The sequence below is a fragment of the Balearica regulorum genome, chromosome 7, assembly GCF_011004875.1.
Source record: "Balearica regulorum gibbericeps isolate bBalReg1 chromosome 7, bBalReg1.pri, whole genome shotgun sequence".
Taxonomy (NCBI): Eukaryota; Metazoa; Chordata; class Aves; order Gruiformes; family Gruidae; genus Balearica; species Balearica regulorum.
The window spans coordinates 21,703,041-21,729,383 of record NC_046190.1 but is presented as its reverse complement, the minus strand read 5'-3'; the positions used below and the strand labels follow the sequence as shown (position 1 = coordinate 21,729,383).

At 46.0% G+C, this 26,343-nt stretch overlaps 1 protein-coding gene across 2 annotated transcripts in view; it reads left to right on the top strand.

The window, feature by feature from the left end:
* SEC31B (SEC31 homolog B, COPII component) overlaps window positions 1–22,278 on the top strand; it is a 33,396-nt gene extending 11,118 nt beyond the window's left edge. The window contains exons 9-27 of one of the 2 annotated variants that reach the window (XM_075758390.1): window positions 618–779; window positions 2,713–2,865; window positions 3,501–3,731; window positions 4,718–4,792; window positions 5,396–5,479; window positions 6,437–6,545; window positions 6,960–7,138; window positions 7,610–7,736; window positions 9,317–9,462; window positions 10,734–10,907; window positions 11,538–11,726; window positions 12,417–12,630; window positions 13,012–13,338; window positions 14,405–14,443; window positions 17,695–17,750; window positions 18,990–19,136; window positions 19,556–19,672; window positions 21,048–21,119; window positions 21,837–22,278. In XM_075758390.1, the coding sequence (XP_075614505.1) occupies window positions 618–779; window positions 2,713–2,865; window positions 3,501–3,731; window positions 4,718–4,792; window positions 5,396–5,479; window positions 6,437–6,545; window positions 6,960–7,138; window positions 7,610–7,736; window positions 9,317–9,462; window positions 10,734–10,907; window positions 11,538–11,726; window positions 12,417–12,630; window positions 13,012–13,338; window positions 14,405–14,443; window positions 17,695–17,750; window positions 18,990–19,136; window positions 19,556–19,672; window positions 21,048–21,119; window positions 21,837–22,016 (2,781 nt within the window). In that variant the 3' untranslated portion in view covers window positions 22,017–22,278. The remainder of the gene's footprint in view (window positions 1–617; window positions 780–2,712; window positions 2,866–3,500; window positions 3,732–4,717; window positions 4,793–5,395; window positions 5,480–6,436; window positions 6,546–6,959; window positions 7,139–7,609; window positions 7,737–9,316; window positions 9,463–10,733; window positions 10,908–11,537; window positions 11,727–12,416; window positions 12,631–13,011; window positions 13,339–14,404; window positions 14,444–17,694; window positions 17,751–18,989; window positions 19,137–19,555; window positions 19,673–21,047; window positions 21,120–21,836) is intronic. The other variant, XM_075758391.1, reaches the window with a different exon arrangement.
* Window positions 22,279–26,343: the final 4,065 nt, after the last annotated feature.

Here is a 26,343-nt window from a genome sequence, read left to right as displayed (position 1 = left end):
GTGAGGCATAAAGGAAATACCTTCATTTTACAAACTGGAGGTTGAAAGTCAAGGTTGTATTAGTGAGTTGCCCAACATCAGGCAGGAAATCTGTGACTGGGCCATGAATTGAACTTTGGATTTTTGAGTGCTAGTCCAGAAACTTGTTGGCTACAATATCTTTCATAGTTCATCTGCAGCTACAGCCCTCTTTCGTGGTTCTACTTTTTTTCTGTAGGCTTTTATTTTCCTTGTCAAATTTGTTATTCCAGACTAGTCTTTCTGTTAACATGTTCTTGCTCATGACACCTTCTTCCCCTTTGGCTTCTGGTTTTCTTGTGTTGTTTTCTGGTGTGTCTCCCCTGGTTAACAGCAGGTACAACAGTACTGACTTGTTGCTTTTGCATTTTGTTCTACAATCAGAATCCTGTGGTATAGCAGCTTTCTGTGGCTTTCTGTTGTTTGGGCTCAATGTGCTATAACTTGGTTGCAATGCATCCTTCAAGAAGAAAAAGTAAGAGACTTGTATGCAATGGTCATATATAAATAAAGTGTGACCTGCTTGCTGTGGGCAAGTAATTTGGGGAAACCAGGGGACTATTCATGTTGTGCTTCTGCCTTCTCTCTTTCTGTGATAGGTGGTTTACGAGCTGCCCATTCGCAGTCAGTGGTGCTTTGATGTCCAGTGGTGTCCTAGGAATCCTTCAGTCTTCTCTGCTGCCACTTTCGATGGGTGGATCAACATTTATTCTGTTATGGGTGGGAACTTAGAAGCTCAGCAGAAGACGCAGGCTGACAAGGTAAAGTCCTGTGAACATGTTGCGGCTTGACAGATTGGCAATTACTCACCTGACTTCAGAGAGTGTTGGAAGCACACGTGTGTAACAGTATGGTTTTTAAGTGATGCATTCTGTCCCACCCACCACAACATATAGCTGTATGGTGTGGGAACTATGGTGTGTGTGGACTTAATATCCACCAAGTCCCAAAGGGACTACATTGCTTCTTAACAAAAGTGTCTCAGTATTTCTTGTAAAATTCATTGAAGTGAGTGAAGAGAACCAAGATCAAGTGTAGTTTTGATGTTACATATATTTTGTGGTTATTACTACTAGACTAGAAATAAAGCAGCATGCCTGTTAGAGCAACAAGCTTGTCTTGTCATTAGGTTAAAATTAAATACATTGATACTAATTAATATAACATGTTATTCTTTATTAGGTCAGAAGAGAATCTTAAAAAGTAGCTTATAAGCCACTACTAGCAATTTTCCTGAAGTCAATTGACTATAACTTCAAGCATGTTAGTATTTCGATACTGAGACCCATTACTTAACCGATTAATAGATGGGCAAACTCTGAACAGATTAAATGTCAGTAATGTCTAAAATTTTAGTTTTAATCTGGTGTCTAGTCTTTTAATTCCTTCCCTCTCTCCCAGCAAACAAATGCCTTACAATACAGATTTTAAGAGAATACGTATGAGCTGGCTTATATAGTCATTATATAGTCATTTGCAGTTTACTGAGTTCAGTTTCATAGGATTTGCAAGAGAAATAAAATACTTTATCAAGCAACAGCTTTAGGAGATTAAGGATTTATTTAACCCATGGAGAATTTTCTTTCTGTGCATTCTTCATGTGCATGCACCACACTTCAACTCTTCAAAATTGGAGAACAGTAGGGTAGAATAACTCCTAGATAAGTAGAATAACAAGTAAGAACAAAAATAGGAGGAGATAATGACAATTGTGGAGGTGGGGAGTTCATGACTAAAAGGTCTCTTTCCTCTGGATTCCATGGTATCAGGACAGAAACCCTGTTGAAGACCTGGTGGTTGATGTTACTGGTACCCTCGTCATGTATTTATTTTTTTGAAGGTTTGGGGAGATTGATCTGTTAGGTATAAGCTGTTCCTCCAGGAAATGGTCGTTCTTTGAAATTGGTTTCCCCTCAAGAAAGATTTGAAAGATAAAACATGTAGATCTTGTCTGTGATTCTTTGTTTGGCAACCTTAGCTTGATGAGCCTTGTGTTGCTTCTTTTCAGGTATGCTAGTCAGCGCTATTTTGGAGCTATGCACTATGGTCCAGTTCCAACTTGAACAGGGTTATCTTTAGCAAACAACAAATCTACGCCAACAATGTTAAAAATTAAGAATGCTCGTGAACAGTATTGTATATATGGTCACTGACTTCACAAATGTCAGAAATCCAGATCAGAGGTCACTTTTGACACTCCTGTCTAGGCAAGAAAGTCTGGAGAGATGATTTCACCAGCCTCATCTAAGTTATAAAAGCTTGGGACAGTCCTTAAAACTAACCCATTTGAAAGACCCCAGCAACAGAAAGGGAGTCAGCATTCCTTTGTGAGCAAAACAAGAAGTAAGTTGGACAATTTTGACTATATGTTGTCACTGTCTTGCATAAAACAAGTAATTTTGTAACTCCTATGTTTATGAGCTGGGTGCTAGGCCAGGCAGTGTTTGTTAGGGAATTTGCATCTTGCTAAGGAAAAATTACAAGGTGAAGCTTTCTTGAGAAATAATTTCTGTAACTGTTTGGAAATACCATTTCTCTCACTTAGAGGCCAGGTGCTATTCCAGGAAGAGGTGCTGTAGTAGGCTTTTTTTCATCAGTGAGGGAAGTAACTAATTACTAAGCAATATTTTTTGTCCTTACTCCCTACAGAGAGGAATTGAATTATATCTTATTTCTTTCTCCATCTGATTCTAGATCTCTTCCTCCTTCAACAACCTCGATCCCTTTGGCACAGGACAGATCCTTCCTCCTCTGCAAGTTCCAGAGCAAGTAGCTCAGACCACCTTGATTCCACCATTAAAAAAGCCACCCAAATGGATTCGCAGACCTGTGGGGGTTTCATTTGCAGTAAGTGAATGGATCATCTTTAACTTAAAATGCAACAGATGTGTCGTCTTGTGACACAATCTTTTTCTTTCACTAGAGAAACCTTTTTATCTTCCCGTTGCTAGTTGTTCTAATGCCTGTTTAAAGTGCAGTGTGGTGTCCCATGGAGCGAAGCTTTCCTGCTCAACATTCAGATATCTCTCCAACAAGAAGGAGTCCTGTAGCAAAGAATGGGAGGTTATGAGTAAGAGTTGACAAAACTAAGGAAGACTCATAAAAGCTGCTCTCGTAGGCTGTGACACGCATTCCTGTTCTCCTCTCTTTATCTGCATGATAGTTTTTATCATTGCAGCCTGCCTCTCCGTGTCAGAAAAGAACAAACAGTTCCAAATGGTACTTTTTCCTCTGTGCCTCTCTGGGATTGGCAATTGGCTTGGCCTGATAGCACATACACAAGTGTCATGGTTATCAGCCGTCAGCTGAAGGACTTGTGATGTGAACTCCCTCAATGTCTCTACTATCTATACACATTAAACTGTTTGGGTTCCTTGTGATCACAACTGGAGCTCAAGTCCACCTTGCTGAATGAAGAGCTGTGAGTTGCTTTTACCTTTGCTTATAAGAATGCTTACTGTGTCTCCCTCTGTCTTTCTCAGTTTGGTGGAAAACTTATTTCCTTTGGTCTTACCAAAGCTCCTGGGCAGCAAATGCAGCAGACTTACCCACACCAGGTATTCATCAGTCAAGTCACTACTGAAACTGAATTCCTGCTCCGATCCAGAGACCTGCAGATGGCCTTGCAGTCAGGGAATCTCCTTGATTACTGCCAGGGCAAGATCCAGACAGCCAAGTTGCCATTTGATGAGAACCTTTGGAACTTCTTGAAGGTAGGATGGCTGTGGTGAAACACAGAGGTCAGTTCTTTTACAGTCCTGGGGTGGCATGTGTTCATTGTGGTCCTCTCTAGCCCTTTATATTCCTGTTCTTTAAGGTATAAAATGGAACTGAATAGGCTAGTTACTTACTTGTCTAAAGAAAAGTTTTTGCAGTTGAGGTCTTGGAGGTTGCCTTATTTTTCAGTAGAAATGGTCTTTTCAATGGACTTGTTTGGGCTTCGTGTCAAGGCGCTAAAAAGGATTTTCTCATCTCAACCCACTGCCAAATTATATCTTAATGTCTTATGTTTTAAACTGCAAACCAAGCTTGTGTACAAAAGATTGTTCTGCATGACCATTCCTGCATATGCAAGACCAGTTTCTACTGACTGTTTACAAATATATTATCCATGTACAGTTTGATCAATTCTTTAGTAGGAACAGCCTGGGACTGACAGATTCTCCTTGCAGAATGCTAATCGTGTTAAAGCATACAAATAAAGCCTATCAATTAGGCTGCGTGCAACCTGTGGGAATCTCCGGGACTGTCTGAAATCCCCACCCAGGGAGCTTCTGTAACAATTAGTTAACTAATTTTTGTGAAGCCAGCTAGGAATTCAGGTAACCACCTTGTCTCAGTTTCATCTGGACTCAAATCAGTCCATTGTCTCTATGCAGAGATTAGCTTGGTGATTCCTAGAGCATCCAGGGAATTAGTGACCAAGTACACTAGGTATGCTTATAGTCATAGCCCTGATATGCAGTTGTACCTCAATTGTAACTGTGACAAACTTGAATTTCACCCTTTTATCATGATTATAACTTGTCCACCTAATGACTACTGTGGGAAAATCTATGGAATTTGTCATAGTTGAGTTCCTTATCTATAAACTGAGCTCTAAACTTTGCTGCTGCCAGAAGCAGCCAACAGTTGTCAGTGTGTAGATATCTAGGATTTTACATGTTTTCTTGTCTTTTTAATATCCTTTGGGACTCAGGTGAATCTGGAGCAGCAGTCCAGGACTAAATTCCTCAAGCTGTTGGGCTACAGTAAAGAAGATCTGCAAAAAAAGGTAAGGGGTCTTTCCAATAGAGAGAAACCTTTGCAGGACTAAAGCTGTTGCAAGAGGGTCGCAGGGTCCCTACTGGAAATGAGTGAGTGATCTCACAGCACATGAAAGACCAAACTGTATGAAATATCAGGCACATCAAGTATCCCTCATTAAAAAGCAATTGCGGGCACTTGTAAGGGTATAACTGTAGCTGTATTGCATCAGACCAAAGAGATCTTGAGCCCAGTTATCTTGATTCCAGTTGTTGGTGCTCTGGGAGGTGTATAATAAAAGTGCAGTTGTGAGAGCTTCTTCTAGCATCCAGCTCTCTGCATCTCAGGGGATTCCTCAGACAGGAAGAAGGTGACAGATGAAGACAGTCTGGCATAGCACTGATGGAGCTGCAGGGGAGGAAACTCTTGCAGCAGCATGGACAATGGTCTGAAAAGGATAAATAACCTCTGATAGGCAGCCAGCCAGGAATAGGGAGAGGTGGAACTTTTCAAACAGGTGAAAGAGCTGGGGGAATTCTGTCTGGGGCTTGCCCGTCACTTGGTGGCGTTGCTGCCCAGGTGTTTAACTTTGATAGGGGTTTCACTATCTGCATGTCTGTTACTTTTCTAGATCGCCTCATGTTTGAGTAATGGGATCCCCGATAAGAAGCCCCTTCCTGAGGCAGATGAGACAAATATTGCGCAGCCAGATCAGGTATGTCCTGTACATCTTGCCAGCCTGGGAGAGCAGTGGAGGGCAGAATGAACAGGAAGGTTTAATTCCAACCACAAGTTGTTGGGCTCAATGCAGGCATTGCAGAGGGCAGTTCACAGGCCTGTCAGACCCTCACAGGGTCAGACTCAATGATCATAGCGGTCCCTTCTGGCTTTAAAACAAATCAGCAAATGATGAAGACGGACTCCTGGCTGTTAACACTGCAAGAAGGCTTGCTTCACCAGGGCTGATTTCTTCAGTGATAGAATTAGCCTCACCCCAGCTTAACTTCATGCTACAGTTCTGGATTTCCTCTGTGAAACTTCTGCTGTGGTATTTCTTTTGCATTTCTTTCCTTTTCACCTCTGTCCTTTGAAATGTATTCTGACATGATTTTGGGGTGTCCATCTTCAGATACCTTCCAAGGCCTGGTTCAACATGCACTGTAAATTTTGCTCATCTAAGAGATCTAAAACTGCTATCCTCAAATTAGTAATCTTATTTACAAACCTTAAATACTGGCTAAGATATTCTAGGGATAGCAATTGTGTCCTGCATTTCAGTAGAGCACCAGGCATGACTGTGATCCTACTGTTAGTTACAGATGTCACTTGTTGGGCTTGTCCTTATTCTGTCCAAAATTGTTCAGCTTGCTCAAGGGCTGGCAGTTGAGTTGATGAATGCTGGCCAGCAATACTGCTGGCATTGCATGTTTTATACCATCAATCTCCTAAGCTTTGTCAATAGCAGCACTGCTCTTTTTGCTGCCCTGGTGAAACTGTGCAGGTTGATAGAGCAGTGGCAGGAGGCATGATGGGTTTCCAAGTTGAAATCAGATTTATGAGCATGCTCAACCAAATGGAGAGCAGCCCCATCCCATTGTGTAATCCACTGAACTGTTTTGGGCAGGATCTGTGTGTTCAATGAATTAATTAACCTCTTGCACTCTTTGCACAGCTTTTGATAAATTCCAGTGATGATGTAGCTGCTGTTTCCTCCTCTTCAGCCTTTTTTGACAACCTCATCCCACAGAATATGAGTGCATTGGAGATTCCTGTCACAGAAGGTGTGTTACATGAAGTGTATTTCATCCTAGGAAGAGGGGAGGGGGAAACCAGAAAATTAGAGAGACCAGGAAGAATCTGGTCCACTCCGGCAGATGGATACTTTTAAAACACATGACCTCTCCCCGTGTCATGCAGTATATCTCAGCATTGTGCAGAGGGATAGTCTTCCCAGGTAAGAGACCCATTGAAAATATAGGACAATCTTCTAGATGATGGAAGCCTTACAGTCAAGTCAGTGTCTTGGGTTTTTTTTTTTTTTTTTTTAAAGTGTAAAATCTGATTTGGGTTTCCAAATTTTCTTTTAGCTAGGCTTCCATATATTATTGGTTTTTACTGCCTGCTTTTTAAAACAAGCATCATCAATGCATATGGATGATGCTCCTGTGGGCTGACTCTGCTTCTCACCTCTGTAGATACAGATGGACTCATCAGTCAAGCCCTTTTGTTGGGGAATTTTGAGGGTGCAGTGGAGCTGTGCATGCGAGCAGAACGCTTTGCTGATGCCATCATCTTAGCTATAGCTGGTGGGGAGAAGCTCCTAAAGGAGACCCAGAAGTGCTACTTTGCCAAGCGGAAGACAAAACTCTCCCTGGTAAGTGACAGTTTTGTGTACCCACTGAGCAGGGGAAAATGTGTGATATCTTGGCAGATTTTTGCCTGAATATATGTGGAAATACTTTTGCAGGAAGTAGAATGTCAGCAGAATCTGTGCATCTCCTCTTGACTCAACATTTACTCTAACATCCTAACGCTGTATTCCCAGTCATTGATACTAGCTGCTCTGAAACAGGATATATGTTAGACAGATCTTTAGTCTTTCCTAGTGCAGCTGTTTCCATATTCTCTTAAGTGCTTTGGGCTTTTTCACTTTCTTTAGAGGTGTTGGGTTCCAATTACTGTTAACATTGGGATGCTGGGATTGGTGGACCTTAATGTACAGTGAGGTAGTTGCTCCATAGTGGAAAGCGTGCCTGAAAGTGAGCTGCTGCTGTGTGTACGCTTGCTTAAGCAGTCAGCTTATCTTTGCCTTCAGTGACTGACAGGCCTTCTGCTTCCCTTACAGCTCCTTTCCTCCATTGTGCAACAGAACTGGCAAGACATTGTTTGCATGTGTGATCTACGGAGCTGGAAGGAGGCACTGGCCATCTTGTTAACGTACTCAAAGCATGAGGACTATACCCAGCTCTGTGGTATGCAGCATACTATGTTTTGTTATGATTTCCCTTGAGGGAGGGCACCTCTGAACTGCTTACAGAAAGAAGTGGGTACAGCTGAGGAAGTAAAGCACTCCTTACTCATTACAGCTAGCTGGAGCTTAATAAGTGTGGAGTGTTGAGTTAGGAGAATGACAGATGCACCCTGGAGCTGAAAATAATCCTGTAAGGTTATATATGCTGATCTTTCCTGTCACCTTTACCAATAGCGTGGAAAAAAATAGGATAGGCACTAGACTGAGACACTAAAAGAGTGATATTTATTATTATATTCTGAGGAGAAAGGGATTTCCTTAACAGTAAAACAGTGGCTTCACTCCATCTGAAAGAAGTTAACCATTCAGCACATTCCCCTCCCTTTTAAGCTCAAAACCAGGGGTTAATGAATATTTGATGGCTTCAGTAGTTTCCTCAGTCCTGTTAATAGTTCAACAGGCTCAGCAACTGGTTGTTCTGAGAGTCAGAGTTAGCAGGCAATCTAGTGACAGAATCTGATGAAGTTACTCACATTGCTTAGGTGGGAAACTAGCTCCTGGCTGATGGGACCAGCTAAGTGCTGTTGGAAAAATGCCAGCACTTTATACAAGTCAGGTAACACTTGAAATGCAAGAAAGTGTGACATCTTTTACAGACCAAATTGTAGGGGTGGAAAGTGACTGTGGCGGTGGTGATAGTAAGATAGATCCCGCTCACCTTTATCTCCTAGCATGTGCTAAACATTGACAACTACCAGCTTACTAGCTGTCTACTACTGTTGCCTGGAGATTCCTACACCTCTTTTTGGGGGGAAAAAAAAAAGTGTTGGATTTTTTCACTGAATTAATCTGTAATTTTTAAGGTGGTGGGTTTTTTTTCTTTTATATGTCTGGGCAGACATATAAAAATTGGCAGATATATAAAAAAATTACTACTTTTTTCAACCAAGTTGGCTTTGGGATTCCTTAATGGTGCCCATTTCTCTGTGTTATCCAAGAATTATGCAACGAAGCTGGTGAAGGGTCTAGAGAGCAAGTCTTATGAGGAGCAGCTGAGGGAACTGGGGTTGTTTAGCCTGGAGAAAAGGTGGCTGAGGGGGGATCTTACCACTCTCTACAACTACCTGAAAGGAGGTTGTAGCCAGGTGGGTGTTGGTCTCTTCTCCCAAGCAGTAAGTAATAGGGCAAGAGGAAATGGCCTCAAGTTGTGCCAGGGGAGATTTAGATTGGATATTAGGAAAAATTTCTTCACTGAAAGGGTTACCAATCATTGGAACAGGCTGCCCAGGGAAGTGACTGAGTCGCCATCCCTGGCGGTATTTAAAAGATGTGTAGGTGTGGCGCTTAGGGACATGGTTTGGTGGGACAGTGTTAGGTTTACGGTTGGACTCAATGATCTTAAAGGTCTTTTCCAACCTAAATGATTCTATGATTCTGTGATTCTAATTAGATGCAGATCCAAAGCTGTGAATGCTTTTTCATGTTAAGCCAGAGTAGGATTGCTAAGAGATGAGCATTGAGGTTAATGAGCTCTTCAAAGAGAGTGTGTGTTATATGTTGGGTGTATTTCTTCCTCTCTAGACATGCTGGGTGCCCGCTTAGAGTCGGAGGGAGATGCAGCCCTGTCCAATGATGCCTGCCTCTGCTATATCTCATCAGGCAATGTGGAGAGGTTGGTGGAATGCTGGGTAAAAACCCATGAGACTTCGTCACCCCTTGATCTGCAGGTACAGGTGCTATAATGTTGGTTTGACTCCTCATTAGGCCAATCTGGCAGCCTCGATCTGTTTGTATTATCCCTTCAAACAGAGTATCTGGCTGACAGTGGAGACCTGTTTGTAGTCACCAAGGTATCTCCTTCTAGCCTGGATTATGGGTTTACGCATAAAGGGGGCTTGCACTCTTAAGCATTAAGCATTTGTGTGTTTAGAGAGTACTGATTACATCGCACATAAATCCAGCCATGGACAGGAGTTACGGCTTACCCGCCTGTCTTTGTATACTGAAGTCACCTCTCAGCTTCTTTTTAGGCAGGGAAGTTTATACTGTATCTGTTTTCTTACTGGTAGTTGCCTGGGAGTATATTTGCTGCTGTGCTTATCATGTCTAACTGTAATGCTCCAGTTATCTAGCTGTACCTTCAGAACACCTTCTGGCAAAATAAAATAAAGTCTAGACTGTATTATTCCCACTGCAAGTAGAATGTCAGGTATGGGAAGTCAAAGTTTGCTGATGAATCAGTAATTCTAAGTCAGTGTTGTTACCTACCTGTTACACTTAAACCAGTCCTAGCTAAGTCACTAACCCCTGTTGTGTCCACCGGTTGCTAGAATGAACTACACAAGTCTTCCACTCAGGTATCTGCAGATAATGCCCTCTGCTACAGACTTCCCTGGTTTTGCAACCCCACTAATGAATAACAGCAACAAAAAGGCATCTTCAGCATTCCTAGTTTTGTTCAAAACTGATCTCCTCCTAGTTATCAGTTATCAGCTAGTGATGCATGTATCATTCTATAGATATAAACATTACTTTGATTTCTAGGAGTTGGAGGAGTTTTGAATAACTGAAAACCTTCTGGTCCGTTTGTCAGCAGTAATAGTTTTTCCTAGTGAATTTTGCCTTGTATGGTTTTAATCCTTCCGCTTCCAAGTATATAGCTTGTAACTCCTAGAGTTACAGTAGTAACTTCCTAGTAAAAAGAGCACAGTTAATTGGAATGTCCTTGTGACTTCTGACTTTTTCTTTTTTCCCTTGCCATAAAAGTAGCAGTGTCAGGGTTTGCTTCTTGATTCCTTTTTTTTCCTCCACAAAGTGCACCTGAGGAAACGGTCATCAGTGGTAGTACCTGGTGCAGAGTGGAGTAACTTCTGTTCACATTGGACCCGATGTCAGTTGAAAGTGGGGAAAGCCATCTGGTATTGTCTAAGCGTGAGATGGACCAGTAAAACAAGTGAGATTGAGTGGTCTATTTCTTCCCTCCCCCTGGCTTATTCAGGATCTCATAGAGAAGGTGATGGTGCTGAGCAGGTCCATTGAGATGCTCCAAGGCACAGCAGGACCAGCGCCAGGCCCTGTCTTGGCAGAACGAATCACCCAATATGCCAGTCTTCTGGCATCACAAGGATGCTTGGCAGCTGCAATGAATTACTTACCCAGCAGCTCTAAAGAGGTGAGTGAGAAATGGATTGTTGTGGGAAAGACTAGTATGTGGGGAAAAATGATACTTTGTATGAGAGTGCACTTGGGTTTTGACATGCATCAGGACTTAAGGTTTCACCTTAGTTATGGTAACTTGAAAGTAGAGGTGTGGGGTTTTGTTCTAGGACACAGCTTTTGTCTTCATTTGGTTTTTCTTTGTAGGTCCTTTGATTCAGGGAAAAGGAAGGGAACTATAGAAATGATAGAAAATGTTTTGTGGGGAACACCACTGGGAAGCAGTTTTCCAGGGAAGCTGCATGTATTTCTGAAACTAGCTGGTAGAGGAAGGGAATGCAGAGGTCACCTTGTAGTTTGAAACAAATCTGTCTAGTGCCCAAATGTGAGTAGGGGTTGGGGAGGGAATACCCTAAAGACTGGGTAAAGGATCAGTGAGACTTCATCTGTCTGGGAATATGGCAGGTGATGTCCCAGATTGTTGCTTACAGTTTGTTTTTTGTTTTTCCCTGGTGGCTACTGGGGAAATGGTTAATTTTGCAGGTTGATGCTCAGTACTTTGGGTCAGAGTCTGCTTTGAATGCCTCCTCAGCACCTTCCATGTGAGGCTCTCAAGGCACTTCTGCTAAAGCATAGTTTGTTTCAGCTCCTGATCGAGCAGCTCCGAGACCGGCTTTTCCATGCTCAGGGAGAGAATGTGGGTGATCAGCAGCCACCCCCTTTTCCCTACACTCGTGTCAATGTAGGTGTCACTAAACACACGTCCACAGCAGCCAAGGGTGGTTCTGCCCCTGAAGGAGCAGCTCACAAAACAGGTCCCAGACATCCAGAGAAGGTAGGCCTTAAACTCATGATGTTCATGGCCTGGGGAGAGGGAGGGAGGCTACTGGGTTGAGGGAGGCTACTGGCTTGTGGAAGGCATATGAAGTGATAGGAGATGATGCAGATTACAGGCATTGAGGAACTCATCAGTGATGTCCTTCACTGGAGCAGACACAAGCTCTGTGATAATCCAAAAGTAGGCTTTTCATAAAGCCCTGTCCCATATGCAGTCACTGGAGGAGACTGTTACAAGTGTAGTGGTCCACTGAGATCTCGCATCCTGAGGGAAAAGGGGGCTGTGGTTCATTCTCCTATGCCCATCTCGCCTTCATATCTCAGTAAAATTAGTGTAATGTGGCTTCATCTCAGTTCTTTCCCAAGAAAACTGTTCAGGAAGTTTTGTTTCCAGCCTCTATTACTTCATTATTCCTCCTTCATCATATCCTCTGGTTGTGCTTCCAGGAAGTCACTGTATGGGAACTGGCTCCTGAGGACTAATCCTTCTGAGAGCCGGAGAATGCTCTGAAGAGTTGTTGAGCAAGTTATGTGGTGGGAAAGGCCTTTGATCCAATCCATCCAGGGCACTGAAGCAGCAGCATCTTCTTTGCCCAAGAAGTGACAGGGATAGAAAGTGCATCTGCTTGTGTGTTTATGTACATGACACTGTCAACCATTTGAAAGTTCTTTGTTTTTTTAATTGCAGCCCAACTATCAGTCGTCATTTGCCTCTTCAGCACCTTCTCAGCCTTCAGTGCCTTCCCTCTTCACACCTCAGCCAGTGCCAGCGATGTCCATGACATCTCACCATGTTGCCCCTCCCCAGGCCAGCACAGGTCCACAAACAAGTGTCTATTCCAGAGGGCCCCCGTACCCACAGTACAACTTGGGCTTGGTTCCAGCAACCATTTCAGGGCCAGGTAAGTGTTGTCTGATAATTGTGGCCATTCTCCAGGTTTTTAGACTAAAGCCTTCAGCATGTATGGCAGCTCTGCTTTGTTTCTTTGTACTTGAAAAGAACAAGTCAGCTGTCAGAGAGGCTTTTCAGCGCTTCTGACACATCTAGTTCTAGCAACTGTTGCTGTACTTCCACCCATGTTAAGCAAATATAGGGGTGGAGAAGCCACTGCTAGCTTTGTGGCAGAGTTTGACTGATGTACCCTGAGTTATAGGGGATATGCCTGGCCTGGATATTCTAGGATATGGCTTGGAGAAGGGCAGACTTACTAGCATGAAGGAAAACGTCAGGAGTAGTTGGCACATGAAAAAAGTGATGCTGATACACTCTTTCTCATTTGTAGGTGTGTCACAGTCTCAGCCATTTGGACCAGTGGGAGTCGGACCTGTTGGTCCTGCTCCCTTCCCCAGCCAGCCTTCTCTGCCAGGACAGTCCATGCCCATGACATCTCCTGGTGTTCCACCACCCAGACCTGCCCTCTTCACTCCAGCCTCAGTCCCATCGTCTCAGCTTCCTGCAGCTTGTCCTCTCCCTGTGGCAAGCCAGTCTCCTCTAGGTTTCTCTTCAACACCATTCAACTCCCCCATGAACATGGGTTACCCTCAGGGAGGTCCTGGAGCTCCATCTACTAAGCCCCTGCCAGCAGCCAGCATTCCTCCTCCTCCCGTAGGTAAGTATTGCTTTTGTGACTTGTGCATCCAGGACAGTCCTGGATGGGGTTTGCAGTACAGAGTGGACATGGGCCTTCTGAGGTCTGGTCTGTCACCATGAAGGCTGGATGTGGTGCTGAGGCTAACCTTACAGGCACATTGTGCTGAGTCTTGCTGTGGTGGTGAAAAACAGCAATGATGACAGTTTCATTCAGCTCATTCAGCCACTGTCCCCCAGGTTGTGGTTACAAGATGCTGTCTCTTCAGGTCCCCAGCGCACCCTGAGTAACCATCTACTCCAGAGGCATCCACTCTGACTGAAAGGGTGGTGGTTCCCAGGGAATGCCTCGTAGAAGGCCTGTTGACCTCGCCTCTGCTTACCTAACTTACACAAGAAGTGCATTTGAAATGCTGTAGAGCAGGACGCTGCTTCTCTGTCCATGGGATACCCCTTGCCTAGCTTCAGGATCAAATTTCTCTGTCTGGTGTGCTCCAGTTCTCTCCACTTTTTCCTGTTGCAATAAAGTGCTTGCCTGGGAATCTCTTCTGAATTCCTCTGTGCACTGTATTAAACCTGGAGCCTTTTCCCCCTGGGTCTGTGGTTTGAATCCAGCCCAGCCTGCAAGTACTGTGAAGTCTTTGATAGAACGATAAAGAAAAAGGAGAATATTTTTGGACCTAGTTCCCAGTGGATGGGTATTTCTTCTATTTCCCACAACATCACCGCATCTGGTGCTTGTTAATTCTGTTTCAATCTCAGGGGACAGGACAGGTTTAGCTAGGATGTGGAGACCCCTAACAGCAAAGCTGACAGTCCTTAGATTTTTAAGCAGATGCTTTTCCAAGCCACGTGTATTCTGATAGTGAAGGAACTGAGGCTTTGAGTTTTGCTTTCACCTGGAATCCTTTGCTGAACTGGGTTTAACTGGGGATAGCAAATCCCACTGTGTGAAGCCTGTGGGAAATACTTGCTGAGGCTGGAAAAAATCCTTCTGAAAAGCTGTCAGGGATAGTAGTCCAGGAACATTATTCACTGAGTAAAAGCTGTTGGTGATGATGACTCTCCCACCCTACCTTGATTTTCAGGTTTCTTCCCTTGGCTAGATCCCCACGTGGATCATGCAGGTAGTACCCAGAGAACCCTCCAGACCTGTGGGGGAGGCAATGTTGCTGCTTCCAATGAAATGTGGGGGCGGTGTGCACGTTTTACTGTGTGTGCATGCGTGCATGCTCACTGCTATTTGTTGTTTCCTTGCATGCCTGGGGAGCTGTACAACTGGGATAGTGGACATACTTGTCCTGAGGACTAGTAAGGGACAGCTGGGGATGTTGCAAGTGAAGTGAAAGCACTGTGCTCTTACTGATGAGTTTTGATACAGAAGGCAGGGGCTCCAGCTTCTTCCTTCTCTACTTTCCTCGAGTCCTGGAGGAATTAGAGCATTCTCAGTCTCTGTGTCCCTTCACTGTTGCTGGGCCAGCAGGACAGGGAAGCAGCCCCTGCTCCTTTCTTGGTTCTCTAGGCAAGTAACAGGCCAGGGGTTGTAACTCTTGTTTTCTCCCTGTGACACTCCCAGCCTTATGTGTGACTTTACTTGTGCTTGTGCTTTCCCTAGGTGGTTTGGAAGAGGTGGGTCTCAGCATGAGTAATGATGGAGCTTCCCAAGCAGAATTTGGGGGCTCTATTCCAAGGGGAACCAGAAAACCCTTTTGGCTTTAGTTACAGGGCAAGGTTTGGGTTTGAATCTCAGTCTTTCTGCTGGGGAGAATTTGGACCATAGAGCTTTTCTGACTGATGCTTTGTACTGATTTGTTTCCTTGGTATTCATTGATGATGGAGAGTGGGTATCTTTCAGTCTGTTCTGTCAGTGCGGTAAGGCTTAATATCTGTGGGCTGTCTCTGCTTGCACCAAAGACCATCTACCAGGCACAAAAGATTATCCAGGGAATCTCAGCTTTATTTAGGAAACCAGAGTACTGAGCAGCCACATTACACCACCAAGCAAGCCTTGCTGTGTGGAGTGGGACGCTAGAAAGGGAGTTGTCCCTTCAGCAGAGAAACAAAAGGCCTCAATGTTTCTCTGTTAAAAGAAAGATGATTCCAAGAGCAAGGATATCAAGCACTTCCTCAGGCTGAAGATGCCCCATGGGAATTCACTGTTGGGAAGTTCCCTTCTCCTGGGGGAGAAGCGTTTATTCCCAGGTTTTGGCATGCATATGGCATGGGAGATCTAATTGTGGCTTACCAGTACCTGAAGGGGCCTACAGGAAAGATGGGGAGGGACTGTTTATCAGGGAGTGTAGTGACAGGACAAGGGGTAATGGGTTTAAGCTGAAGGAGGGTCGATTTAGATTAGATGTTAGAAAGAAATTCTTGTTAGAGTGGTGAGGCACTGGAACAGGTTCCCCAGAGAGGTTGTGGAGGCCCCATCCCTGGAAATGTTTAAGACCAGGTTGGATGGGGCTTTGGGCAACGTGGTCTAGTCAAGAGTGTCCCTGCCCACAGCAGGGGGGGTTGGAACTAGATGATCCTTAAGGTCCCTTCCAACCCAAACCATTCTATGATTCTATGCCTGGATCAGCAGTGCAAACAGGCTTCCTTGAGAGTGATTTCTTGCCTGCTATTATTGTTCTGGTTTTGAGGGGTACTTTGTTTCAGCCTGGAAAGGGACTGTAAGATCACTCAATCTGACTGGCCAAACTTGCTTACTTTGGAAATCCCTGAACACAGAATCATGATCTGAACAGCTCATGGACAAAATCTCAGTAGTGCAATGGAGGGAGATCTCCACATGTAGAAATCCCACACTCTTGGGAAGTGTCGGGGCCAGGGTGAAGGACAGCAGTGTGTTGGCTGATCTCCTTTCTGGCCAGGATAATCCCTTACTCCAGCTTCTGACAGACCTGTTTTCTCTAGGACAGGCATTGCTGGAGACTGCTGCCATGGGGCATTCCTTTCATGGTTGGTGAGAAATCCTCTTTCACAAGTAGCATAGGGAAGATAGAGTTTCATCCTAGCAAAATGCAGCAGGGTCCTGTTGTCTCATGTCAGATGATTAAGTGCCTGGCTTAAAGACTATAATTTAAATAGATGTTTCCTGTGAGGATTCAAAGTGCCACTGAGTTGGCATAGTGCCAGGGATTGCTAGGCCACAGGCTCAGTGGGGGCCAGCAGAGTGCTAGGGCACAGAATCCCCAAGCTAGAAACAAGTGCCAACTTAATTAAACTACTGATCCAAACTCATCAGCGAACAAGTCTTGAAATCATGGGAAAAGGGAGGGCAAAAAGAGGCTGCCAGAATTTTAATAATAAAGGTAATTAAAGTAATAAAGCACCTTTTGCATCTTTCCCCTGTGATATTTAAAGCTCAGTTCAGGATCAGTGACTCATTAAGCGTGGCACTGAGCTCCAGCAATTCTGATATTGCCTCTTAGAATTATGCCACTTTCTCACAGATTATTCCCATCTTATGGGCCTGAAGTTATTAATACTGGGGTGACAAAAGAAGCACTGGGATTTTGTCTAGAGATACAGGTACCCTTACAGGACAGCAGCAGACAAGGCAGCTGGAATTCAACCTTAGCGGAATAAAGTGTGATCACAAGTCTTTTGATGTCATGTTGTCTGATAGATATTTTTTATTTTTTTTAATTACGTGGAGTGAGGTTAGAGGCTAGGTACCACAGAAGCATCTGCTGAGACACCCCTCTGCTCCCAAGGGATGGATTGGTTAAGTCTATTCTTTTTCTAGTTGGGAAGCCAGCAAATTTTCCTGAGCTTTGGTTCTGAACGTGATTTTGGAAGGGGAAAATTTCAACCTCCTCCTAACTCTTCCCCCTTCTATCGCAGCAACCTGCATTGCTGAGAACTGCCACCGTGAGGCACTCCTGTGAGTGTTGCTGAGAAGCCCTCTCTCACCCATAGCATAGCCCTCACTGTGGTACCAGGTACCACAGCGCTGGATTCTCTGCTTGGGGAACCCCAGGAATTCCCTGAACCCTGATGTGCACACACATGCAGGTCCTGACCAAGGTTCAGGCCTGACTCTGAGGCTGACTTGCACAACCTATGCAGAATGTGGGAAGCTTCAGGTAGTTGCAAAAAGTGGGTGTGTGCCAGCTAAATCTGATCAGACGTCACCTCATGAAGCCTGTGCACATACTTGGATGCTAAGAATATAATTAAGAAAGAGAGAGGGAAGCAAGAGCAGTTCTTGGGCCTGTGGGCTTGGTTGAAATGGTCTGAAGGTGCAATGATGGGGGAATTGGAGCCATGGGCCCTTTTGCTGAGCAAGTTCCAAATGGCAAGCAACCATGAACTGTTGCTGTGACCACCTTCTCAAAGTCTGACATTTGTGTCTTGTTCTGTCTCCTGGCAGCTCAGGAATCTTGGACTGATCCCTCTGCTATAAGAGGAGGCCTTCAAAAGAAAAAGGTAAGCTTTCAGCTGCAATATGTGTTGGGTGTCTTTTAGCCAGGGAGCTCCATGCAACAGACACATTCCTATAAATGCTTCCTGTCACACTCAGCAGGTCTCATTCCATGTTGGTCTGTTCACTTGTGCATTACATGCATAGCTAGGACTGGAGTCTAAGTTATCCCAACCCTTTGCCATTCAAACTCGCATCCTGTTCTCCAGGGTGGCTGTTTTGTAATATGGTTATCATCTGTGGTGCTGCATCCTCTGACAGTACTTCCCAGGCTGACTACAGTAATTTGTTGCTAGAAATACAGATTTAATCTTATCCCCTTGCCCACACACCTTTTTTTGATAGTGGCTGGGGAGATCATGCTCACTTCGCACCTGACAGTTGGGGGCAGCATTTCCTCTCATGACAGAGAGACCCACAGTGATTTTTCCTCTGATGCTGATACCCACTGATAAGGCACTTCTGCTGAAAGAAGCTGGGACAGGCATAGCTGTGAGCTGCCTGCCATGTTGGCCTTGCTGCTTTCTGCCTTGTAGTGATTGCACCAGAGGACCTGTGAGCTGAGCTCTTTTGCCACAAATGCTATCAGTACTCTATCACTGCTGCCTGCTGGCAGGTGTGACAAGAAGCTTCTTTGGCACCATTCCCACCCCCAACTCCTCTTCTTTAGCTTGGAACAGACTTCTCGCCCTTTTTCTGGCAGCATAGCTGGGAACCTGCTTCAGGCTGTGCTCACTACAACAGGATTAGCCTCTTGTTAAAGCCATCTCCTTTTGATCTAGCCCCGTCAGAGTGAATCTAGCCTGACTCTCTGGCTTAGCTGGGGCACGATGAAGTGTTTGCAAGAGGATTCTCCCCCTATGTCGTGGGATTTTCCCCAACACTTGCTCTGTTGGACACTTTACTGCTGCTAATCTCTACATTCAAGACTCGTGCCGTCACAGAGCCAAGGCGGCTTTCTGAGGACCAGTGCTTTCAGGGGCAACGGATCTGTTTGATTGAACAATTCCAGAGGAGTTTTCTTGCTGTCGCTTTGACTCTTCATCTGGGATGCAAGAGGAAGGGCCCCATGCTCTGAGCCAGGGGACTGAAAGAAAAGGGATGTGTTACACATCATCTTGAGAACTGGGCACTCTGCAAGTTAGAAAGGAAGTTGAATTTGACTGCAGAGAATGTAACCAACTCTCCTTCCTTGGACTTGGTTTTCTTGATTTTTTTTTTCTTTTATTTCTTTTTGCTGACAGTTGCCTGAGAAATTTACTCCTCCAGCCCCCATCACAGCTCCAGTAATGAGCCTGCCTGCAGAGCCCCAAGGGATCCATCCTCAGCTGTCCAGGTTGCAAGAGTCTGGCCAGTCACCCCCAGGAGCACCCAAGGAAGGCAGCCTGCAGGTACCCAGGGAAAGTGGGGCATTCCCCAGCCACCAGCTCCTTGTGAAGTAGAAAAACAACTCAGCTTTTGATGTTCTTATTACTTGGCAGCTGCAGGGCTTATGTTGCTCCCTAGCCCTTATAAGACATCTCTGCTTGAGTGTTAAAGGAATTGCCAGGGTGGAAAATGACACCTGGGTACAGCTGGGAGACAGGGAGGGAGGCCAGGCAGGCTGTCAGCCTGCTTGGAGTTGCGAATCTAGAGAGGCCCGAAACTATACCACAGTCTGAAGATGATAATCTAACTCTGTGCTTCTAGGTATTCTCTGGGTTTGCAAAGGGGTTAAATCTTCTCTGTTCATAGCTGCAGGAGGGGAATCTCCCTGCTCCAGCCTTTCACGTTCCTGTTGTATTCATTCAGCTGCTTCTCTCTCTGTTAGTATCACCAGCTACCTGTGGAGAGGGTTGAGAAGAAGGAGGTGCCCCCTGAGCACCAGGCTCTGAAGACCACATTTGAAGGGTTGGTGCAACGCTGCTCTGCTGTCGCCACTGATCCAGTAAGTCCTCCCTTCTCTGATCTTTGGCTTTTTGCCCTCGTAGATGTTGACTGGTACTCCCTTCTTTTGGTTGAGAAAAGAGAGGAAGAGTCTTGTCCCTATAACCAAGTTAATTGCTTCCTTCCTTTAGGCCAAAGGCTTGTCCATCTCTTGGAACTGAGATGCATTCTCTAGTATTTATCCACTGCTTCTCCTTGCCTCTCTGGACCAATGGTTCTGTCCTCCTGGCTCTTTTCTCTGAGGAAAGGTTTTCACTGGCTTGATCTGTAGATAGTTCCTGCAGAGCTGGTATTACCAGTTATCCTCAGAGCTAAGAGGGAAGGGCTGAGATATCCTGGCTGGAAGAGAAAGCCAGGTAACCTTTGTGTCCGAGTCACTGTAATTTTTACACCCTGGTTCCTGGAAGGCTGTTGGCATACGTGTCATGTTCCATGAATGTATCAGGCCAGACTGTCTGGAAGCAGAAAAGCAGTGTTTGCAGCATCATGTTAGGTTGCTAAGTCTTCCCAGAGCTTGTGGGCACCACCAATACCTTCCAGAATACCTCTGCTTAGTGGATGTTGGGATGAGCACTGAGCCCAAACTGCTATCTCAGAGTCAGACAATTTGTGTGTAGCAGCAGCTTCAGCATGTTTGCTCTGTGCTTTCTGAGAGTGCAGTGTAGCAATTACTGGGAGATAACCTAAAGGTTCTCTCTATGGACAGAAAGGCCTGTTGGTTTGGGCTTAGCACTTGGCTTATGTGGAGGTTGAATAGCTGGGTTCGTGCAGCAATGCAACGCACCTGAGCTCCTAAGGCTTACTGTCCCAGTGTTGCCCAGAACCAGGCATTTCTATCCACGGTATAATCTACGTGTGAGTGGATTATCCAAGGTGGGGTTAATGGGGTCAGTCCTACCAGAGCTTCAGTACTCAGGCCCTTTCCTTGGTGGTTACCTAGAGTGGGAAGGATATTCCCCCTTTTCCTCAAGGAGATGAGGGAAGAAGCTGTTGCTTAGGTCAGCCAGGGTGAGGCTGTCTGAATGCCCTGTGGGTCAACTAGTGGATAGGGGATGTTTCTCAAGCTTTGGAAGTAGTCGCTCTGTCCTGTGGTCTGCAAACACTGGCAGAAGGAGGAATGCCTAGGGCATGAGAGATGGGAAAAGGGGCAAATCCAGCTTCCTGTCTTGAGGAGAGAAAACGTGCGTGTATATGTGCACAGTGAGGGCATGGCTGGCTTGTATCACAGTCCCTGGCTGACAGAGGCTGAGATACAGCTGAATTGTAAGGTGCTGTGGGAAGAACAGAGGAGGAGAGGGACTGAGCAAGAACAACTTTGTTCTGGGAGAGGTAGGTTTGAAGCTCTGGCAGAGCTAGCAATACCTGTTTCACTTCAGAAAACCCGAAGGAAGCTGGAGGATGCATTGCAGCGGCTGGAGTGTTTGTATGAGAAGCTCCGTGAGCAGACGGTAAGTAGGTGTCACCATTCCTTCTGGTCCAGCAAGGTTCCTGATCCCACCTTTGCGTTGGATTTTGGGCCTTGGTGTCTGTCCCAGTGTTTCCAGCACATACCCTCTTGAGAAAGCTAGGGGAGTGCCAAACCTTATAATGCACCTTGAATCCAGCCAGCCTTACCTCTTTTTCCTTAACCTTGGCCCAAACGTAGTGTAAGAAAAAGCTGGGGAGGTATTTGCAGGGTGCTTTTACATCCAGGATTTATAGTGGCATATAGAAAGGTTCTAGAAGGGAAGGGGCACTTGGGGGTAGGTGTGAACCTAGTGTAACCTCTGGCTTAGAAAGCTCTGAAGCTGCTGATGCCAACTGCTGGATGGATAGCTATCAAGGGAAGCATCCTTTTAACATACACCCTTTCCCTGAGTGTCCATATTAGGCCTGAATAGAGACAGGATTCCATTCTAGATAGACCTTTGAGCTGCTCAAATACATCAGATATTCAGTTAATGCTGAAATGTCATTACTTAGGACCTGCGCTCACTGTAAAGATTAATGTTTGTTGTTGGCTGGGAAACCAAGGGAGGAAGCAGACTATCCTTCCTGCTACTGCTTGAGTGTGTAGGTGCTGTTTGGTAAGGATGAGGTAAAGAACAGGAGGGAAGGGTCTGGAGGGAGGAGGGCCTGTGTTACACTGCTGAACATGCTGACTCATTTCTGCTCCTTCCCCACAGCTCTCTCCAACCATCCTCATGGGTCTCCATGAAATTGCCCGCTGCATTGAGGCTAGGAACTACCAACAAGGTCTCCTGGTTCACACCCAAGTGGTGAGCAGCAGCAGTTTCAGTGAGGTGTCTGGTTTCATGCCCATCCTGAAAGTCCTCATGACCATTGCTGGCAAGCTGAACGTGTAAAGTGTGGAGCAGCTGGAACAGAGCACACTGAGAGCTGGTGGACTCCCTCACCTGTTGATGTGCTGCAGGTTGTGGACTCTCCTTCTGATTCTGGAGGAATAAGTCTGTGCCAGAGCCTGGAACTGTGCTGGGCCAGCACACGTGGCCCCATCCACTCTCCAGATAGCCCACTGGTGCCTGGGACTCCTGGAGACTGTTCTTTCTCTCTCTTCTTTCTCGCTAGTCTGAGACCGCTTCCCAGCCCAGGGATCCCAATTTCAGGCTGTCCTCGTTGCACAGAGATCCTCCCTCTTCCCTGTTCCCCCAGCACAAAGGGGAAACTCCTTCCCTCCCAGACTGGCATTGTTTTTTTTATTTTAGGAGACAAACAGGGCTGGCACCTGCAGCACCACGAGACAGAAGAGCCTCAGGCTCTATTCCCTGCTGCAGTGTAAACTGCCTGAGTGACAGCTGGGCTCCCTTGGGACCTAAGCTGTCATGTCCCTGTTCTGGTGGACTGCCCTGAGGATCTCTCCTCTGGTTCTTCCTTTGTCTTCATTCTCATCCTTAACTCTTCCGCTCACCCCTCTGCACCCATATCTTGCTACAACTAGGGCTAACTACCAGCATGCTCTGGGCTAGCTTTGGTTCTCTCTGTATTCTTCACCCAGCCCTCTCTCTTCACAGTTGAGTCTCCCGTTTACCCTCTATTCCCCCTCCTTTATATATTTTACCCCATAAGCTGCAGGCTTGAGCCCTTTCTGTTTCAGGCCCAGGGCTGATTTCCCCCTTCCAGCTCCTGGGACTCTCCCATTCAGGAATGCTACTAGATTGGACTGCTCTGTGTGCTCCTCCCCAGAGCTGGTCGCATCCTGTGTTTGGGCTAAAAGCCACACTTTCTGGCTCCTGGCCTTTTTCTCTTCCTTTATGTTAGCACAGTTTGCCTTTTGCCCACTGGTGTTATCTAAAGGCTTCCTACATCGGGCTTTTTAGACAGTCTAGGGGCTTTATGAGCAGCAGGGGTTGTTCAGGTCCCATAAAGAATCCCCTCAAGCTACTCTGACCAGCCCAGACTTGAGCAGGAAGAGACAGCTTATTGCTCTAAGCATGGTGCATTCGTTCTGCCTACAGTAACAGATACCTGCAAAGGTGGTTCTCAAAGGCCCCTTGGCACTGTGGCAGTAGGAATATGCTGCAGGAGGCGATGCTGTCGGGTCTCAAGGGTATGGCTGTGCTGAGGCTTTTCATCACTGTGGCATTTCCTCTGGGGTAAAATAGATGAATGAAGCGTATCTATCCTGGGGAAGAAGTCTGGGGAGACAGATGGGATTTTAGGGCACATCTGTGTATGTGTGTCTTTCCCTCTCTTCCTCCCTCCTTGCCTTCCTCTCTCTTGCCCTCTTTCATGCTAACCAGGAAGCATAATTTTTGGGCCCTAGGTGGGAGCAAGGCTTCTTCCCAATGTTTGGCTGCAGCTAGCCCCTGCTTCCTCTGCTTGCTGTTTGAGTGATAGTGCCATCGTGGGACTGTGGTTCAGTGACATGCGAATCAGCCTGCTCTACCATGAGACTTAGGAGGGAGGGGAATTGGGGAAGGGAGAGAGAGGACACTTCTCATTCTCTCCTTTCCAGGTCAAAGTGCCTCCTTGTTGCTGCTGTGTTGTTTCTATTGCTGCAGTTTGATGCACTGAGATATTACAGAACAGTGAAATAAAAGCTGTGTTTTGTGATGCTGGTAGCTTTATTCCTAGACTTGTCACCTCTGGCTACAGGGGACTTCCCTCAGTCTGCAGGGCCACCCACTGAGAGCCGAGTTCTCAGCTTTGGTGAGGGGGAGGAATTGACAATGGTGTGGTGCAAACCAGATTCTGGACTCTGCTGGTGTGGGCAGCAACCATGCTGGTGTGTGGAGACCTCAGGCCTTACTCCCCAGGGCTGCAGGGTCAGAGAACTGATCTTCTCCAGATCACCCACCTCAACTGTGACTGTTCATCGCATCAGACACAAGAAGGTCCCCAGGATGGCTGAGGTTCCCTCAGAGAATCACAGCAGCATTGGGGATTTTACACTTGACATCTGAAGTCGGAAGTATGTCAGTAAGTGAACAGAGAGCCCTTGATGAGATCTTTCCTGTTGGAAATCAGCATTACACCACTTTTAAACTAGGATGAGGATATGGCCTCCTTTGTGGAAATCAGACTTATACCACTGAATTGACAGTTCTTACCATTAGTTAGTAACTTCTGAAGCTGTTGGCTGATTTCATTTAAGCTTTTAAGGTGGTAAGGAGGCTGAAGTGAAACATCAGTACTGAAATAAAGAGGGAGGGGAATCAAACTAGCTTCTGCAAAAAGACTGGTGTAATCTCAAAAAATTTTTGTTTGCTTTTTGCTGTAAGCTGGCTAGCTAGTATGAATGTACAGGCCAGGTAGCACACATGAAACTGAAATATTGCAGGATTGCGTTACCTGGCTCATGGCTGGAGGGCTTGGGAGGAAGTAAAGCTTGAGAAAGATTGGTTGGATGGGGAAGGTTTGAAGGGCCATTGCTGGGAAGGGACCAGGGTTTATGAGGGTTCTGGAGTGTTATGGGCACAGCACACACATTGAGGGGAAAAACAGCCTTTGTTAGTTCTGCTGCTTACAGAGGCAAACACCAAGCGTAAGGGAATCTTGCAGAGGTTTTGCAGCCCAGTCTGGGAGCAGTTAGCAACTGGTCTGGCCTCTCAGCCATCCCCCATCAGGGAGATGCAAGCTGATTTTCAAAGGCAGCACTTGTGTTATGACCCTTTCTGATGATGAACAAAGTGAGCAAGTGGCTCTGGAGGCATACATTTGCTTAACAAGTATATAAAGAAAGTCCTAGCTTTCTGAGATCATTTAACAAGCCTGCTATTTCTTAGATTCTGCCTTTCTGGATCCAGTTACAGTACCGTGTGCAGTCCAGCCCCTCTTTTTTTTAACTCAGGCCACTTGTACCACTGAGAAATAAGCACAGATTTTCCTTGTATTTCGCAGATGCATTTGACTTCCCTCCAGCACACACCAGTCCTGCTACCCATGGACTCGTGCAGAGACCAGCTATTTATCCTGCCTTTGCTATGCATCCTTCCTGCTTGTCCCTTTGTCCCGCTGCTGCTCAGTTTTGCTTCAGGTTTACCCTAGCGAGCACTGTCCCTAAAACTCTTGGTAGTGAAACCAGGCAAGAGGAAGGGAGGTGACCCACTCGAGAGTCTTTGCAAGGCTTGTGGTGGAAGCCCTGTCTTTGTGTCCCTGGTGTGGTAAATGTCCTCACAAGCCCCCCTGGAAAGTGTTCCTCCATTTATAGCACTATCTCTGCTGGCTGGTAACAGCTTCTGCAGCTTCTGGTCTATGGTCCACATTGCCTCCTCCCATGTGGGCACATGCTACCGCAGCATCCCTGCGATGCTCCATAGAGAAAGCGTTTTCTGTTGGGTGAGAAGGCCTTTGGGTTCACAAAGAATTGGAGGGGGGGGGGCATCTGTAGGAAAGGATCTCTGAGCACAGAGAACAGAGCTCTAATCCTGTTGCAGATAACATCATGTCTGCAGGCTAGGCTTGTGTGTTTGGGGGAGCTGGAGGGGCAGAGATTGTTAGGCAGTATTTGTTTGTAAAGCCACTTGCTCTGAAGATAATGCTTGCACTAACTTCTATTGAGGGAGCAGTGTGAGTCCCCACAAAGTCCTTTCCCAAAGTGTCTTTGAAGCCAAGAACCCATTGAAAGGAAGAAAGGCCAAGAGAGGGGATTAGTTTGTTCAGCAGCTGTGAATTTCAGTGGGAGGCTGATGAACTCCTAAGTCTTTGTTGAGATTTTTTTTGTAAGGAGCCCCGCTGGAGGGAGAGACCCACACGGGGGCCGCGGCCTTAGACAAGAAGGAATCCGAAGCGGCAGGGAGCTGTAAACGGGCCACAAGGACTTTTCCCAAACACTTTTCGGAAAAGGTGTTGTGAACAGAGCGGAGGGGGATTAGCATGTGAAATGACACTTTCCATTGACTCCACAGAGGGGAGGGGAAAAGGGCTGGCTGGCTGATTTATTAGCATTTTGTTCCCTTCTCTATTCTGCTTCCCCCAGCAGCCCCCCTCCCCTTGCTCCCCTCCTCCCTGAGCCCTCAAAGAGGTTTGGATTGGAAAAGGGAGCGGGGGGGGCTGCCTGTTTGTGTGTCATCTGGGCGAAGGTGACCACCTGGGAAGCTGAATGTAAATATTTCTCCTCTGAGGAATGCGCCTTCATTAAACCGAAATGAATACATGGAAGCATCCAATCCTGCCGCACAATGGCAGCAGTGCCTTTACCACTAAGGGCTCCTTGTGCCGGGGAGGGGGGAC